We start from the raw sequence: 18,526 nt of genomic DNA, 5'->3' as shown, positions 1-18,526 counted from the left end.
AGTGTTCATCCTGACGCCGACCCCTGCTCCACCCCAACCTGGGGGGCTCGCTCGCTCTAGCTGGCTCTGCGGGTCCCTTCCCAGGGCATCCGTGCCTCACTGGCCATTTCATCTATGTGTAAATATATTAGAGGGAAAGTAAGGAGATAGCTTTGCTTATATGCACCAGACGAAGCTACAGAGAGAAAGGGGAGAGAAAGCGATAATTATTGTAACAAACTATGCCTCCCAAGGCCCTTTTGCATTTTGTTTTCCATCATAGGATCATGAGAGCCTACGTTCTAAATCATATAAAGGCACCAGAGAGTTGCACAGGCGAGGCGATTCACCTTCGCCAAAACTGGGCCTTCTTCTCAGCCTCACCCTGGTACTTTCTCCATCTCAACCTGAATACTAGTCTCTTAATCATAGTCAGAGATTCACACAAGTGACAGGACCCTCAGGCAGCCAGCTAGCTGCTCTGGGTTCCTGCGCTTATTGACAGGGAGAAAGTCGAATGCTATGTATATGATATGTGTCAGAATTTTAAACCAACTTCTCAAATGAGGAGTATAAATAACTTTGTTACTTATAGTAAAATGAAACTTCATAACTAAGTTAGCATTTTGAGTCCATTTTCCTCACATAAGATGATTTCTAATGCTTCTCTTGATATTTTATGTAGTTAACCCCAGCTTGAATTATGAGGCAAAGTATTCTGTTGATATCCCCAGGAGTGATGAGGAGTCAGGGAACGCTGGGGCAGAAGGTAGCCAGAAGAAGGAGCAGTAAAGAGCCCAACTATTACTTGTCTTTTTTTTTTTTTTTTTGCGGTACACGGGCCTCTCACTGTTGTGGCCTCTCCCGTTGCGGAGCACAGGCTCCGGACGCGCAGGCTCAGTGGCCATGGCTCACGGGCCCAGCCGCTCCGCGGCACGTGGGATCTTCCCGGACCGGGGCACAAACCCGTATCCCCTGCATCGGCAGGTGGACTCTCAACCACTGCGCCACCAGGGAAGCCCTTACTTGTCATTTTTAAGGCACCTGGCATTTACCCTCAGGATAGTATTCGTATTTTATCATTCGGCTTGTAGGGAAACTTTCCTTTCTTCTCGTTCTCTTCTCAGGAAAAACCTTTGCCCTGCTCTCATCGTGATCCTGGGCAATCCAATTCATGACAAAACTATCACCTCTGCTCATAGCGGCAACACGAGTACCAGCATCGAATCGGACTCTGCGTCTCCAGGGGTTTCTGACCACGGCCGGGGGTCAGGCTGCTCCTCCACTGCACCAGCCCTCAGTGGGCCCGTGGCTCGGACCATCTATTACATCGCAGCTGAGCTGGTCCGGCTGGTGGGGTCAGTGGACTCCATGAAGCCCGTGCTGCAGTCGCTCTATCACCGCGTGCTGCTTTATCCCCCACCCCAGCACCGGGTGGAAGCCATCAAAATAATGAAAGAGGTAGGGAGGCAGTGAAGGATGCCACCAGGTCTGCCAAGAGGGGCTGAGCACCGTGTCTTGCACAAAGGAAGTACTTAGAAAATGTTTGTCAGTCGCCTGCTGGAACTTAATTGCTTCTGTACAGTATCCAGTAACAAATAGTATCTTTAGCACTGGGGGCTGTGTGTGCATGTGTTGGGAGTTGGACTAAGGGGGTGTTGATAAGTGCTCACTGAAGCAAAGCCATTTGATAATTTTAACTACATGCATCTGACTGGACCCCAGGCTGAACTTTCATTTTGCTCCCTCAGATACTGTCTGTGCAGATGTATATGTTTTTTGGTTTTTTTGAATTTTATTTATTTTTTTATACAGCAGGTACTTATTAGTTATCCATTTTGTACACATCAGTGTATACGTGACAATCGCAATCGCCCAATTCATCACACCACCACCCGCACCCGCCGCCGCTTCCCCCCTTGGTGTCCATACGTTTGTTCTCTACATCCGTGTCTCAGTCTCTGCCCTGCAAACGGGTTCACCTGTACCATTTTTCTAGGTTCCACATATATGCGTTAATGTACAATATTTGTTTTTCTCTTTCTGACTTACTTCACTCTATGACAGTCGCTAGCTCCATCCACGTCTCTACAAATGACCCAATTTCGTTCCTTTTTATGACTGAGCAATATTCCATTGTATCTGTGGACCACATCTTCTTTATCCATTCGTTTGTTGATGGGCATTGAGGTTGCTTCCATGACCTGGCTATTGTAAATAGTGCTGCATGAACATTGGGGTGCATGTTTTTTGAATTACAGTTTTCTCTGGGTATATGCCCAGTAGAGGGATTGCAGGGACATACGGTAACTCTATTTTTAGTTTTTTAAGGAACCTCCATACTGTTCTCCATAGTGGTTGTATCAATTTACATTCCCACCAACAGTGCAAGAGGATTCCCTTTTCTCCACACCCTCTCCAGCATTTGTTGTTTGTAGATTTTCTGATGATGCCCATTCTGACTGGTGTGAGGTAATACCTCATTGTAGTTTTGATTTGCATTTCTCTAATAATTAGTGATGTTGAGCAGTTTTTCATGTGCTTCTTGGCCATCTGTGTGTCTTCTTTGGAGAAATGTCTATTTAGGTCTTCTGCCCATTTTTGGATTGGGGTGTATGTTTTTTTAATATTGAGCTGCATGAGCTGTTTATATATTTTGGAGATTAATCCTTTGTCCGTTGATTCGTTTGCAAATATTCTCTCCCATTCTGAGGGTTGTCTTTTCGTCTTGTTTATGGTTTCCTTTGCTGGGCAAAAGCTTTTAAGTTTCATTAGGTCCCATTTGTTTATTTTTCTTTTATTTCCATTACTTTAGGAGGTGGCTCAAAAAAGATCTTGCTGTGATTTATGTCAAAGAGTGTTCTTCCTATGTTTCCCTCTAAGAGTTTTATAGTGTCTGGTCTTACATTTAGGTCTCGAATCCATTTTGAGTTTATTTTTGTGTATGGTGTTAGGGAATGTTCTAATTTCAGTCTTGTACATGTAGCTGTCCAGTTTTCCCAGCACCACTTATTGAAGAGACTGTCTTTTCTCCATTGTATATCCTTGCCTCCTTTGTCATAGATTAGTTGACCATAGGTGTGTGGGTTTATCTCTGAGCTTTCTATCCTGTTCCATTCATCTATATTTCTGTTGTTGTGCCAGTACCATATTGCCTTGATTACTGTAGCTTTGTAGTATAGTCTGTAGTCAGGAAGCCTGATTCCTCGAGCTCTGCTTTTTTCCCGCAAGACTGCTTTGGCTATTTCGGGTCTTTTGTGTCTCCATACAAATTTTAAGATTTTTTTGTTCTGGTTCTGTAAAAAAAATGCCATTGGTAATTTGATAGGGATTGCACTGAATCTGTAGATTGCTTTGGGTAGTATAGTCATTTTCACAATATTCATTCTTCCAATCCAAGAATATGGTATATCTCTCCATCTGTTTGTATCATCTTTAATTTCTTCCATTAGTGTCTTATAGTTTTCTGCATATAGGTCTTTTGTCTCCCTAGGTAGGTTTATTCCTAGGTATTTTATTCTTTTTGTTGCAGTGGTAAATGGGAGTGTTTCCTTAATTTCTCTTTTAGATTTTTCATCATTAGTGTATAGGAATGCAAGAGATTTCTCTGCATTAATTTTGTATCCTACAACTTTACCAAATTCATTGATTAGCTCTGGTAGTTTTCTAGTGGCGTCTTAGGATTCTCTATGTATACTATCATGTCATCTGCAAACAGTGACAGTTTTACTTCTGCTTTTCCAATTTGTGTTCCTTTTATTTCTTTTTCTTCTCTGATTGCCATGGCTAGGACTTCCAAAACTATGTTGAATAATAGTGGTGAGAGTGGACATCCGTGTTTTGTTCCTGATCTTACAGGAAATACTTTCATTTTTTTACCATTGAGAATGATGTTTGCTGTGCGTTTCTCGTATATGGCCTTCATTATGTTGAGGTAGGTTCCCTCTATGCCCACTTTCTGGAGAGTTTTTATCATAAATGAGTGTTGAATTTTGTCAAAAGCTTTTTCTGCATGTATTGAGATGATCATATGGTTTTTCTTCTTCAGTTTGTTAATATGATGTATCACATTGATTGATTTGCATGTATTGAAGAATCCTTGCATCCCTGGGATAAATCCCGCTGATCAAGGTGTATGATCCTCTTAATGTGTTGTTGGATTCTGTTTGCTAGTATTATGTTGAGGAGTTTTGCCTCTATATTCATCAGTGATATTTGTCTGTAATTTTGTAGTACCTTGTCTGGTTTTAGGATCAGGGTGATGGTGGCCTCATAGAATGAGTTTGGGGTGTTCCTTCCTCCGAAATTCTTTGGAAGAGTTTGAGAAGGATGGGTGTTAGCTGTTCTCTAAATGTTTGATAGAATTCACCTGTGAAGCCATCTGGTCCTGGGCTTTTGTTTGCTGGAAGATTTTTAATCACAGTTTCAATTTCATACTTGTGATTGGTCTGTTCATATTTTCTATTTCTTCCTGGTTCAGTCTTGGAAGGTTATACCTTTCTAAGAATTTGTCAGTTACTTCCAGGTTTTCCATTTTATTGGCATAGAGTTGCTTGTAGTAGTCTCTTAGGATGCTTTGTATTTCTGCGGTGTCTGTTGTAACTTCTCCTTTTTCATTTCTCATTTTATTGATTTGAGTCCTCTCCCTCTTTTTCTTGATGAGTCTGGCTAATGGTTTATCAATTTTGTTTATCTTCTCAAAGAACCAGCTTTTAGTTTTATTGATCTTTGCAATTGTTTTCTTTGTTTCTATTTCATTTATTTCTGCTCTGATCTTTATGATTTCTTTGATTCTCCTAACTTTGGATTTGTTAGTTGTTCTTTCTCTATTTCCTTTAGGTGTACATTAGATTGTTTATTTGAGATTTTTCTTTTTTCTTGAGATAGGCTTATATAGCTATAAACTTCCCTTTTAGAACTGCTTTATGCCGCATCCCATAGGTTTTGGATCTTCGTGTTTTCATTATCAATTGTCTCTAGATATTTTTTGATTTCCTCTTTGATTTCTTCAGTGATCTCTTGGTTATTTAGTAATGTATTGTTTAGCCTCCGTGTGTTTGTGTTTTTTACGTTTTTTTCCCTGTGGAAAAAAGCATAGTGTTGTGGTCAGAAAAGATGCCTGATATGATTTTAATTTTCTTAAATTTACTGAGGCTTGATTTTTGACCCAAGATGTGATCCATCCTGGAGAATGTTCCGTGCACACTTGAGAAGAAAGTTTAATCTGCTGTTTTTGGATGGAATGTCTTATAAATATCAATTAAATCTATCTGGTCTGTTGTGTCATTTAAAGCTTCTGTTTCCTTATTAATTTTCTGTCTGGAAGATCTGTCCATTAGTGTAAGTGAGGTGTTATAGTCCCCCACTATTATTGTGTTACTGTTGATTTCCTCTTTTATAGCTGTTAGCAGTTGCCTTATGTATTGAGGTGCTCCTATGTTGGGTGCATATATATTTATAATTGTTATATCTTCTTCTTGGATTGATACCTTGATCATTATGTGGTGTCTTTCCTTGTCTTTTGTAACATTCTTTATTTTTTTTTTGTTTTTGTTTTTGTTTCTTGCGGTACACGGGCCTCTCACTGCTGTGGCCTCTCCCATTGCGGAGCACAGGCTCCAGACGTGCAGGCTCAGTGGCCATGGCTCACGGGCCCAGCCGCTCCGCGGCATGTGGGATCCTTGCAGACCGGGGCACGAACCCGCGTCCCCTGCATCGGCAGGTGGACTCTCAACCACTGCGCCACCAGGGAAGCCCTAACGTTCTTTAAAGTCTCTTTTATCTGAATGAGTATTGCTACTCAAGCTTTCTTTTGATTTCCATTTGCATGGAATCTCTTTTTCCATCCCCTCACTTTCAGTCTGTATGTGTCCCTAGGTCTGAAGTGGGTCTCTTGTAGACAGCATATATATGGGTTTTGTTTTTGTATACATTCAGCAAGCCTGAGTCTTTTGGTTGGAGCATTTAATCCATTCACGTTTACAGTAATTATCCATATGTATGTTCCTATTACCATTTTCTTAATTGTTTTGGGTTTGTTTTTGTAGATCCTTTTCTTCTCTTGTGTTTCCCACTTAGAGAAGTTCCTTTAGCAGTTGTTGTAGAGCTGGTTTGGTGGTGCTGAATTCTCTGAGCTTTTGCTTGTCTGTAAAGCTTTGGATTTCTCCATTGAATCTGAATAAGATCCTTGCTGGGTAGAGTAATCTTGGTTGTAGGTTCTTCCCGTTCATCACTTTAAGTATATCATGCCACCCCCTTCTGGCTTGCAGAGTTTCTGCTGAGAAATCACCTGTTAACCTTATGGGAATTCTCTTGTATGTTATTTGTCGTTTTTCCCTTGCTGCTTTCAATAATTTTTCTTTGTCTTTAATTTTTGCCAATTTGATTACTATGTGTCTCGGCGTGTTTTTTCTTGGGTTTATCCTGTATGGGACTCACTGCGCTTCCTGGACTTGGGTGGCTATTTCCTTTCCCATGTTAGGGAAGTTTTCGACTATAATCTCTTCAAATATTTTCTCTGGTCCTTTCTCTCTCTTCTCCTTCTGGGACCCCGGTAATGGGAATGTTGTTGTGTTTAATGTTGCCCCAGAGGTCTCTTAGGCTGTCTTCATTTCTTTTCATTCTCTTCTCTTTAATGTGTTCCACAGCAGTGAATTTCACCATTCTGTCTTCCAGGTCACTTATCCGTTCTGCCTCAGTTATTCTACTATTGATTCCTTCTAGTGTATTTTTCATTTCAGTTATTGTATTGTTCATCTCTGTTTGTTTGTTCTGCAATTGATTATTCTGCTATTGATTCCTTCTAGTGTATTTTTCATTTCAGTTATTTTATTGTTCATCTGTATTTTTTTGTTCTTTAATTCTTTTAGGTCTTTGTTAAGCATGTTTACATCTTCTCAATCTTTGCCTCCATTCTTTTTCCAAGGTCCTGGATCATCTTCACTATCATTATTCTGAATTCTTTTTCTGGAAGGTTGCCTATCTCCACTTCATTTAGTTGTTTTTCTGGGGTTTTATCTTTTTCCTTCATCTGGTACATAGCCCTGTGCCTTTTCATCTTGTCTGTCTTTCTATGAATGTGGTTTTTGTTCCACAGGCTGCAGGATTGTAGTTGCTCTTGCTTTTACTGTCTGCTTTCTGGTGGATGAGGCTATCTAAGAGGCTTGTGCAAGTTTCCTGATGGGAGGGACTGGTGATGGGTAGAGCTGACTGTTGCTCTGGTGGGCAGAACTCAGTAAAACTTTAATCCGATTGACTGCTGATGGGTGGACCTGGGTTCCGTCCCTGTTGGTTGTTTGGCCTGAGGCGACCCAGCACTGGAGCCTACCTGGGCTCTTTGGTGGGGCTAATGGCGGACTCTGGGAGGGCTCACACCAAGGAGTACTTCCCAGAACTTCTCCTGCCAGTGTCCTTGTCCTCACGGTGGGACAGAACCACCCCCCGCCTCTGCAGGAGACCCTCCAACACTAGCAGGTAGGTCTGGTTCAGTCTCCTGTGGGGTCACTACTCCTTCCCCTGGGTCCTGATGCGCACACTACTTTGTGTGTGCCCTCCAAGAGTGGAGTCTCTGTTTCCCCCAGTCCTGTCGAAGTCCTGCAGTCAAATCCTGCTAGCCTCCAAAGTCTGATTCTCTAGGAATTCCTCCTCCCATTGCCAGACCCCCAGCCTTCGGTAGTCTTACCTGGGGCTCAGAATCTTCACTCCAGTGGGTGGAGTTCTGTGGTATAATTGTTCTCCAGTTTGTGAGTCACTCACCCAGCAGTTAATGGGATTTGATTTTATTGTGATTGCATGTGTGCCTCCTACTGTCTCACTGTGGTTTCTCCTTTGTCTTTGGATGTGGGGTATCATTTTTGGTGTGTTCCAGTGTCTTCCTGTCAATGATTGTTCACCAGTTAGTTGTGATTCCAGTGTTGTTACAACAGGGAGTGAGAGCATGTCCTTCTGCTCTGCCATCTTACTAATCAGTGTATAGATTCTTATAAATTTTTTAAGTGTTGACAAAAATGTAGACTTTGATTATAGGGCATCAGTATACCATTGCTGGTGTACTTTATCTTTGTAGCTTTTTCTCCAGACTCCAGAGGCCCCCACAGATGTATATGTTTATTCACTTTTGCCAGAATTGGATTTCAAAATGATTTTATACTCAGCTTGTACATTACCCCAAAAAGAAAGTTTTCCCTTCCACAAAGAAACTAAGACTTCAAGGGGTCAAATGATTTGCCCAGGGTCAAAAGAAAGAGAAAGAGTGCAGATCTCCATCTGACCCTAAGCCTATGGTCTTCTCTACACACATTTTCACTGGACTTGATTTTCATATTACAATGCAGATGATTCTAGCGACTCCTTTCCTACCACTGGTTCAGCTACCCCTTTAATGAACCTGGGTCTGAGTCAAGGTATGAATCCTCTCTCTGCCACTTACCAGCTAGGTTATAGTAGCTGAATCATTTAACTCTGAACTTAACCATTTTATTATCTGTACATAGTGGCAGTATTCCAAAGATTGCCAGTTCAACATGCAGTAAAGTTTGTATAAGTACTTGGTGAGTCTTTAAAGTGATAAACATCTGGTAAACTTATTGCTGCCCTGAGGAAGAGAAAAACATACAGAGGCTGAAAACAGCTGGTTCTCATCACCTCCTGCCTGAGGCAGTGCACCCTTCCACCTGGTTTCCTTGACTCCTGCCTGTCTTCTTTTCTTCCTTCTATTTTCCTGGACTTACGTTTGTAAATCACCACTGTTAATTTCCACTCTTTAATGGTGCCTCTTGCCTCTTCCATCAAGCTTGAAATACTCTGCCCAGTTTCCAGATCCCGCATCATTCTCATGTCCCGTCATTTCCCAGGATGGACCCTCATTCCATCTAACTGACCCTGCTTTGTTCCGTTTCTACTTTCCTGCTTCTGTTCTAGCTCCCCCTGTTCTGTGCCCATTGGCCACACTTCCACTTCACCCGGTTAAGTGGTTGATCACAGTAAGCTAGGCAGACACTGCTGGCACTTCATAGTAGCTTATTTACAGACTCCTTTAGGGATATAATATTATGCCCATTTTCCAGATGGGGAAACTGAGGCTACATGAGGAGAGGTTTACTTGCCCAGAGTCCTTGTGAGCAGTATGACTAAAACATAAACCCAGATGTTCTAATTACAGCGGCCTCTCTGTTAAAATCCTCTTTCTTTATGGCTCTGCTTCCTCAGGCCATTGATTTCGCTCTTCTGTAAATCCCATCCCACCATTTAGCAATTGATTATATGTCTCATCACACTGACTGCTTCCCAGTATAATGTGGAATAAGCTTCTTGTCTCTCTAAATATAGTTTTGTATACATTGTTTTTGTGCGTTCCCCTGGTACCTAACACTACAGTGCTTATAGTTTTGTATACATTGGTTTTGTATGTTCCCCTGGTACGTAATACTACAGTGCTTGAATGAGAATAAGTGTACATTTTAACTGAATGACGGAGAAACCCGAAGACAGAATATCTGCCAACAGGGTGTTTTGAAGCAGCAGCATCCCTTCTTTCCCCCTCAGAGTTGACAGGCACTGGAGTGATTATTGCCCACGGCAGAGCCACTAGATAGCTGAATGCTAAGTAAATACTTTGCCTACAAGGTGTGTAGTTCTCAGTGTACTTTCATTTTTTTTTTTTTAAACATCTTTATTGGAGCATAATTGCTTTACAATGGTATGTTAGTTTCAGCTTCACAACAAAATGAATCAGTTATATATATACATATGTTCCCATATCTCTTCCCGCTTGCATCACCCTCCCTCCCACCCTCCCTATCCCACCCCTCCAGGCGGTCACACAGCACCGAGCTGATCTCCCTGTGCTATGCCGCTGCTTCCCACTAGCTATCTACCTTACGTTTGGTAGTGTATACATGTCCATGCCTCTTTATTGCTTTGTCACCGTTTACCCTTCCCCCTCCCCATAGCCTCAAGTCCATTCTCTAGTAAGTCTGTGTCTTTATTCCTGTTTCACCCCTAGGTTTTTCATGACATTTTTTTTTTCTTAAATTCCATATATATGTGTTAGCATATGGTATTTGTCTCTCTCTTTCTGACTTACTTCACTCTGTATGACAGACTCTAGGTCTATCCACCTCATTACAAATAGCTCAATTTCGTCTCTTTTTATGGCTGAGTAATATTCCATTGTATATATGTGCCACATCTTCTTTATCCGTTCATCCGATGATGGACACTTAGGTTGTTTCCATCTCTGGGCTATTGTAAATAGAGCTGCAATGAACATTTTGGTACACGACTCTTTTTGAATTATGGTTTTCTCAGGGTATATGCCCAGTAGTGGGATTGCTGGGTCATATGGTAGTTCTATTTGTAGCTTTTTAAGGAACCTCCATACTGTTCTCCACAGTGGCTGTATCAATTTACATTCCCACCAACAGTGTAAGAGGGTTCCCTTTTCTCCACACCCTCTCCAGCATTTATTGTTTCTAGATTTTTTGATGATGGCCATTCTGACTGGTGTGAGATGATATCTCATTGTAGTTTTGATTTGCATTTCTCTAATGATTAGTGATGTTGAGCATTCTTTCATGTGTTTGTTGGCACTCTGTATATCTTCTTTGGAGAAATGCCTATTTAGGTCTTCTGCCCATTTTTGGATTGGGTTGTTTGTTCTTTTGTTATTAAGCTGCATGAGCTGCTTATAAATTTTGGAGATTAATCCTTTGTCAGTTGCTTCATTTGCAAATATTTTCTCCCATTCTGAGGGTTGTCTTTTGGTCTTCTTTATGGTTTCCTTTGCTGCACAAAAGCTTTTAAGTTTCATTAGGTCCCATTTGTTTACTTTTGTTTTTATTTCCATTTCTCTAGGAGGTGGGTCAAAAAGGATCTTGCTGTGATTTATGTCATAGAGTGTTCTGCCTATGTTTTCCTGTAAGAGTTTGATAGTTTCTGGCCTTACATTTAGGTCTTTAATCCATTTTGAGCTTATTTTTGTGTATGGTGTTAGGGAGTGATCTAATCTCATACTTTTACATGTAGCTGTCCAGTTTTCCCAGCACCACTTATTGAATAGGCTGTCCTTTCTCCACTGTACATTTCTGCCTCCTTTGTCAAAGATAAGGTGACCATATGTGCGTGGGTTTATCTCTGGGCTTTCTATCCTGTTCCATTGATCTATATTTCTGTTTTTGTGCCAGTACCATGCTGTCTTGATTACTGTAGCTTTGTAGTATAGTCTGAAGTCAGGAACCCTGATTCCTCCAGCTCCATTTTTCGTTCTCAAGATTGCTTTGGCTATTCGGGGTCTTTTGTGTTTCCATACAAATTGTGAGATTTTTTGTTCTAGTTCTGTGAAAAATGCCAGTGGTAGTTTCATAGGGATTGCATTGAATCTGTAGATTGCTTTGGGTAGTAGAGTCATTTTCACAATGTTGATTCTTCCAGTCCAAGAACATGGTATATCTCTCCATCTATTTGTATCATTTTTAATTTCTTTCATCAGTGTCTTATAATTTTCTGCATACAGGTCTTTTGTCTCCTTAGGTAGGTTTATTCCTAGGTATTTTATTCTTTTTGTTGCAATGGTAAATGGGAGTGTTTTCTTGATTTCACTTTCAGATTTTTCATCCTTAGTGTATAGGAATGCCAGAGATTTCTGTGCATTAATTTTGTATCCTGCTACTTTACCAAATTCATTGATTAGCTCTAGTAGTTTTCTGGTAGCATCTTTAGGGTTCTGTATGTATAGTATCATGTCATCTGCAAACAGTGACAGCTTTACTTCTTCTTTTCCGATTTGGATTCCTTTTATTTCCTTTTCTTCTCTGATTGCTGTGGCTAAAACTTCCAAAACTATGTTGAATAAGAGTGGTGAGAGTGGGCAACCTTGTCTTGTTCCTGATCTTAGTGGAAATGCTTTCAGTTTTTCACCATTGAGGACGATGTTGGCTGTGGGTTTGTCATATATGGCCTTTATTATGTTGAGGAAAGTTCCCTCTATGCCTACTTTCTGCAGGGTTTTTATCATAAATGGGTGTTGAATTTTGTCAAAAGCTTTCTCTGCATCTATTGAGATGATCATATGGTTTTTCTCCTTCAATTTGTTAATATGGTGTATCACGTTGATTGATTTGCGTATATTGAAGAATCCTTGCATTCCTGGAATAAACCCCACTTGATCATGGTGTATGATCCGTTTAATGTGCTGTTGGATTCTGTTTGCTAGTATTTTGTTGAGGATCTTTGTATCTATGTTCATCAGTGATATTGGCCTGTAGTTTTCTTTCTTTGTGACATCCTTGTCTGGTTTTGGTATCAGGGTGATGGTGGCCTCATAGAATGAGTTGGGGAGTGTTCCTCCCTCTGCTATATTTTGGAAGAGTCTGAGAAGGATAGGTGATAGCTCTTCTCTAAATGTTTGATAGAATTCGCCTGTGAAGCCATCTGGTCCTGGGCTTTTGCTTGTTGGAAGATTTTTAATCACAGTTTCAATTTCACTGCTTGTGATTGGTCTGTTCATATTTTCTATTTCTTCCTGATTCAGTCTTGGCAGGTTGTGCCTTTCTAAGAATTTGTCCATTTCTTCCAGGTTGTCCATTTTATTGGCATAGAGTTGCTTGTAGTAATCTCTCATGATCTTTTGTATTTCTGCAGTGTCAGTCGTTACTTCTCCTTTTTCATTTCTAATTCTATTGATTTGAGTCTTCTCCCTTTTTTTCTTGATGAGTCTGGCTAATGGTTTATCAATTTTGTTTATCCTTTCAAAGAACCAGCTTTTAGTTTTATTGATCTTTGCTATCGTTTCCTTCATTTCTTTTTCATTTATTTCTGATCTGATTTTTATGATTTCTTTCCTCCTGCTAACTTTGGGGTTTTTTTGTTCTTCTTTCTCTAATTGCTTTAGGTGCAAGGTTAGGTTGTTTATTCGAGATGTTTCCTGTTTCTTAAGGTAAGATTGTATTGCTATAAACTTCCCTCTTAGAACTGCTTTTGCTGCATCCCATAGATTTTGAGTCGTCGTGTCTCCATTGTCATTTGTTTCTAGGTATTTTTTGATTTCCCCTTTGATTTCCTCAGTGATCACTTGGTTATTAAGTAGTGTATTGTTTAGCCTCCATGTGTTTGTATTTTTTACAGATCTTCTCCTGTGATTGATATCGAGTCTCATAGCGTTGTGGTCGGAAAAGATACTTGATACAATTTCAATTTTCTTAAATTTACCAAGGCTTGATTTGTGACCCAAGATATGATCTATCCTGGAGAATGTTCCATGAGCACTTGAGAAAAATGTGTATTCTGTTGTTTTTGGATGGAATGTCCTATAAATATCAATTAACTCCATCTCGTTTAATGTATCATTTAAAGCTTGTGTTTCCTTATTTATTTTCATTTTGGATGATCTGTCCATTGGTGAAAGTGGGGTGTTAAAGTCCCCTACTATGAATGTGTTACTGTCGATTTCCCCTTTTTATGGTTGTCAGTATTTGCCTTATGTATTGAGGTGCACCTATGTTGGGTGCATAAATATTTACAATTGTTATATCTTCCTCTTGGATCGATCCCTTGATCATTATGTAGTGTCCTTCTTTGTCTCTTCTAATAGTCTTTGTTTTAAAGTCTATTTTGTCTGATATGAGAATTGCTACTCCAGCTTTCTTTTGGTTTCCATTTGCATGAAATACCTTTTTCCATCCCCTTACTTTCAGTCTGTATGTGTCTCTAGGTCTGAAGTGGGTCTCTTGTAGACAGCAAATATATGGGTCTTGTTTTTGTATCCATTCAGCCAATCTGTGTCTTTTGGTGGGAGCATTTAGTCCATTTACATTTAAGGTAATTATCGATATGTGTGTTCCCATTCCCATTTTCTTAATTGTTTTGGGTTTGTTATTGTAGGTCTTTTCCTTCTTTTGTGTTTCTTGCCTAGAGAAGTTCCTTTAGCAGTTGTTGTAGAGCTGGTTTGGTGGTGCTGAACTCTCTCAGCTTTTGCTTGTCTCTAAAGGTTTTAATTTCTCCATCAAATCTGAATGAGATCCTTGCTGGGTAGAGTAATCTTGGTTGCAGGTTTTTCTCCTTCAACACTTTCAATATGTCCTGCCACTCCCTTCTGGCTTGCAGAGTTTCTGCTGAAAGATCAGCTGTTAACCTTATGGGGATTCCCTTGTGTGTTATTTGTTGTTTTTCCCTTGCTGCTTTTAATATGCTTTCTTTGTATTTAATTTTTGACAGTTTGATTAATATGTGTCTTGGCGTATTTCTCCTTGGATTTATCCTGTATGGGACTCTCTATGCTTACTGGACTTGATTAACTATTTCCTTTCCCATATTAGGGAAGTTTTCAACTATAATCTCTTCAAATATTTTCTCAGTCCCTTTCTTTTTCTCTTCTTCTTCTGGAACCCCTATAATTCGAATGTTGGTGCGTTTAATGTTGTCCCAGAGGTCTCTGAGACTGTCCTCAGTTCTTTTCATTCTTTTTTCTTTATTCTGCTCTGCAGTAGTTATTTCCACTATTTTATCTTCCAGGTCACTTATCCGTTCTTCTGCCTCAGTTATTCTGCTATTGATCCCATCTAGAGTACTTTTAATTTCATTTATTGTGTTGTTCATCATTGCTTGTTTCATCTTTAGTTCTTCTAGGTCCTTGTTAACTGATTCTTGCATTTTGTCCATTCTATTGTCCATTCTATCTCCAAGATTTCGGATCAACCTTACTATCATTATTCTGAATTCTTTTTCAGGTAGACTGCCTATTTCCTCTTCATTTGTTAGGTCTGATGGGTTTTTATCTTGCTCCTTCATCTGCGGTGTGTTTTTCTGTCTTTTCATTTTGCTTATCTTACTGTGTTTGGGGTCTCCTTTTTTGCAGGCTGAAGGTTCGTAGTTCCCGTTGTTTTTGGTGTCTGTCCCCAGTGGCTAAGGTTGGTTCAGTGGGTTGTGTAGGCTTCCTGGTGGAGGGTACTAGTGCCTGTGTTCTGGTGGATGAGGCTAGATCTTGTCTTTCTGGTGGGCAGGTCCACGTCTGGTGGTGTGTTTTGGGGTGTCTGTAGACTTATTATGATTTTGGGCCGCCTCTCTGCTAATGGGTGGGGTTGTGTTCCTGTCTTGCTAGTTGTTTGGCATAGGATGTCCAGCACTGTAGCTTGCTGGTCGTTGAGTGAAGCTGGGTGCTGGCGTTGAGATGGAGATCTCTCGGAAATTTTTGCTGTTTGATATTATGTGCGGCTGGGAGGTCTCTTGTGGATCAGTGTCCTGAAGTTGGCTCTCCCACCTCAGAGGCACAGCACTGACTCCTGGCTGCAGCACCAAGAGCCTTTCATCCACAGGGCTCCTTAATTTGGGATGATTGGTTGTCTATTCAGGTATTCCACAGATGCAGGGTATATCAAGTTGATTGTGGAGCTTTAATCCGCTGCTTCTGAGGCTGCTGGGAGAGATTTCCCTTTCTCTTCTTTGTTCTCACAGCTCCCAGGGGCTCAGCTTTGGATTTAGCCCCGCCTGTGCGTGTAGGTCGCAGGAGGGCGTCTGTTCTTTGCTCAGACAGGACGGGGTTAAAGGAGCCGCTGATTCGTAGGCTCTGGCTCACTCAGGCCCGGGGGTAGGGAGGGGCACGGAGTGTGGGGCGGGCCTGCGGCGGCAGAGGCCTGCGAGACGTTGCAGCCTGAGGCGCGCCTGTGCGTTCTCCCGGGGGAGTTGTCCCTGGATCCCGGGACCCTGGCAGTGGCGGGCTGCACAGGCTCCCCGGAAGGGCGTGCGGCTAGTGACCTGTGTTCGCACACAGGCCTCCCGGTGGCGGCAGCAGCGGCCCTAGCGTCTCATGTCTGTCTCTGGGCTCCGCACTTTTAGCCGCGACTCGCGCCCGTCCCTGGAGCTCTCTCAAGCAGCGTTCTTAATCCCCTCTCCTCGTGCACCAGGAAACAAAGAGGGACGTAAAAGTCTCTTGCCTCTTCGGCAGTTCCAGACTTCTCCCCGGACTCTCTCCCGGCCAGCCGCGGTGCACTAACGCCCTGCAGGCTGTGTTCACGCCGCCAACCTCAGTCCTCTCCCGGCGCTCCGACAAAAGCCGGAGCCTCAGCTCCCAGTCCCGCCCGCCCCGGCGGGCGAGCAGACAAGCCTCTCGGCTGGCGAGTTCCGGTCGGCCCGATCCTCTGCGCTGGAATCTGTCCGCTTTGTCCTCCGCACCCCTGTTGCTGTGCTCTCCTCCGCGGCTCCCAAGCTCCCCCACTCCGCCTCCCGAAGCCTCCACCCGCGAAGGGGCTTCCTAGTGTGTGGACACTTTTCCTCCTTCACAGCTCTCTCCCGCTGGTGCAGGACCCGTCCCTATCCTTTTGTCTCTGTTTAGTTTTTTCTTTTGCCCTACCCAGGTACGTGGGGGGTTTCTTGCCTTTTGGGAGGTCTGAGGTCTTCTGCCAGCGTTCAGTAGATGCTCTGTAGGAGTTGTTCCATGCGTAGATGTATTTCTGGTGTATCTGTGGGGAGGAACGTGATCTCCGCGTCTTACTCTTCCGCCATCTTCCCGGAAGTCCTCCTCAGTGTACTTTCAATAACAACTTCTTTAGTACTGCAAAGGAAATTAGTTGTGGTTTCCCCTTTTCATAGATTTGCTAGCTTCCCAAGGTCAGTTTGCAGGGCGAGGCTGGAACTGACACCAGGGGATCACATCCAGGCCGTGCTGCCCCGCGGAGCATGGCAGACTCACGTGGGCCAGGTTGTTCTCAGAAGCATTGCGTCCACTTACTGTGGCAATACCAATAGCTGGGGAAGGTTGGTAACCTAGAAACCAAAATGTGCAGGGCTTATGCACACAGAGAAAACCGCTGGGCGCCCAGGATGTTTGTTTACCCTTTTGGGGTTTGAACGCCCGTGTGTTATTTCCCTGTTCTCTCTCTAATTTGTCACTCCACCATGTGTGTTCTGTGCCTATTAATCAAAGGCATACCGGACATTTTGCTTTTCAAAGTACATTTTCTTTTTTGCTTCTATTTTCCCCCCAAAAAACATTCCATCATCAAAAAGAACACCTTGCTTCCTTTTCTCTCTCCCATGTTTCGGCTTTAGAAGGAGGCCCTAGTCTTTATCAGACCTGTGACACCTATCCCCTGACACCACGTTCCTCATTTCCACCGGAAGAAGATGAGGTTAAACATGCCTTGCTTTTCTTTAAGTATTTGTTGAGAGTCTTCCAGAAGCCTAACCACTCAGTCTCCTTTCGCTACAGGTTCTGAAGCACCTGAAAAATAAACACAGGATCAATGTGAGGATTAAAACATGTCACCTAATTTATTACTGGTAAAGTTGGATTAGGGAATGTAATGGGATCCCAAGAGAAAGTGAGATTTCCCACTCCTGTGGCCCTGAAATGCACTTGTCCTTCTAACAAGAGATGGGACAGCTAGAGGCCCAGAGGCGTAGCCACTTCACTTGGCTGCCAGCCTGCAGGCAGGCAGAGGGAGAGAGGGGGAGAGAAAGAGAGAGACTGCCTTGACCTCTGGCATTATCACTGCTTTTTTGATGTCAAAGGAAAAAAGTGGAAGCTTCATCTTTGTGCCTCCAAGAGAGCAGAAGTTCCCAATTTCTGGCAGAAGAAAGAAATATGGAAAGAGAAAAACATGTAACTTTTTCTACTTGATATACATTTTCTTGCAAGTATAAGTCCCTTTGAAAATAATGGACATAGCAGTAGGATGTCTGCTTCAATATACTTAATTAATCAATCTTGCTTAGTCTCAAATTGAAGTTTTCTGTACAGACGCCTACCATATGGAAATAAAAATTAGTGTGGACTGAAAAATTATGAAAATTCTATACATGAAGACTTGTGAGATACAGCCAAAACAGTGCATAGAAGGATATTTATAGTTTCAATGACTTACATCAAAAAACAGAAAGCCTAAAGTTAATGTTCTAATTCTCCAACTTAGGTAGTTTGGAAAAGAAGAGCAGATTAAATTAAAAAAAGTAGAAAGGAGGAAAAGTAAGCATAAAAACAGTAAGTACTGATGTGATAAAAAGCAAATGTAATATAGTGAATTAATAAAGTGAAAAACACCAGGACTCTGAAAAGACTAAGGAAATCGAAGAACTCCTGGCAAAAGCAATTGAAAATTCTAGAATAGGTAAAAACAAATAGAAATAAGAATGGGGGAAATAAAAGCATATAACCATAGATGTTGCAAATATTAAAGAAATTAAGGAAGATAGTAAGGCACCTTTAGGCCAGTAAATTTGAAAACTTAGATATAATAGATAAATCCCTAGGAAATAACACAACCTTTAAAAAATTGGTTCAAGGAGAAATTGAGGACCTAAGTAGTCCTATCATCTTTAAAGAAATTGAATCAGTAGTTAAAATCTTTCCATTAAGAAAAAAAATTAGTGGCCCCGTACAGCTTTAGAAACAAGTTATACCAACATTCAAAGAATGGGTTAGTTCTAATAATACATGAACTTTTCCAGGGAATAGAAAGGGAACTGGTTTCTCAACCCAGTTTTTGAAGCTAGCCAATTTGATAGCAAAATAAGACAGGGAGAGGATCAGGACGTTAAATTACAGGCCAGGCTTACT

The 18,526-nt window shown here is 41.6% G+C and overlaps 1 protein-coding gene across 1 annotated transcript in view; it reads left to right on the top strand.

The window, feature by feature from the left end:
- ARFGEF3 (ARFGEF family member 3) overlaps positions 1 to 18,526 on the top strand; it is a 197,664-nt gene that overhangs the window by 98,025 nt on the left and 81,113 nt on the right. Inside the window, exon 10 of the mRNA XM_067701951.1 lies at positions 1,107 to 1,440. Coding sequence (XP_067558052.1) covers positions 1,107 to 1,440 — 334 coding nt within the window. The remainder of the gene's footprint in view (positions 1 to 1,106; positions 1,441 to 18,526) is intronic.

The sequence above is a fragment of the Pseudorca crassidens genome, chromosome 13 (genome assembly GCF_039906515.1).
Source record: "Pseudorca crassidens isolate mPseCra1 chromosome 13, mPseCra1.hap1, whole genome shotgun sequence".
Lineage (NCBI taxonomy): Eukaryota > Metazoa > Chordata > Mammalia > Artiodactyla > Delphinidae > Pseudorca > Pseudorca crassidens.
The sequence above is the reverse complement of the archived record's forward strand: the minus strand, read 5'-3'. Positions and strand labels throughout refer to the sequence as shown.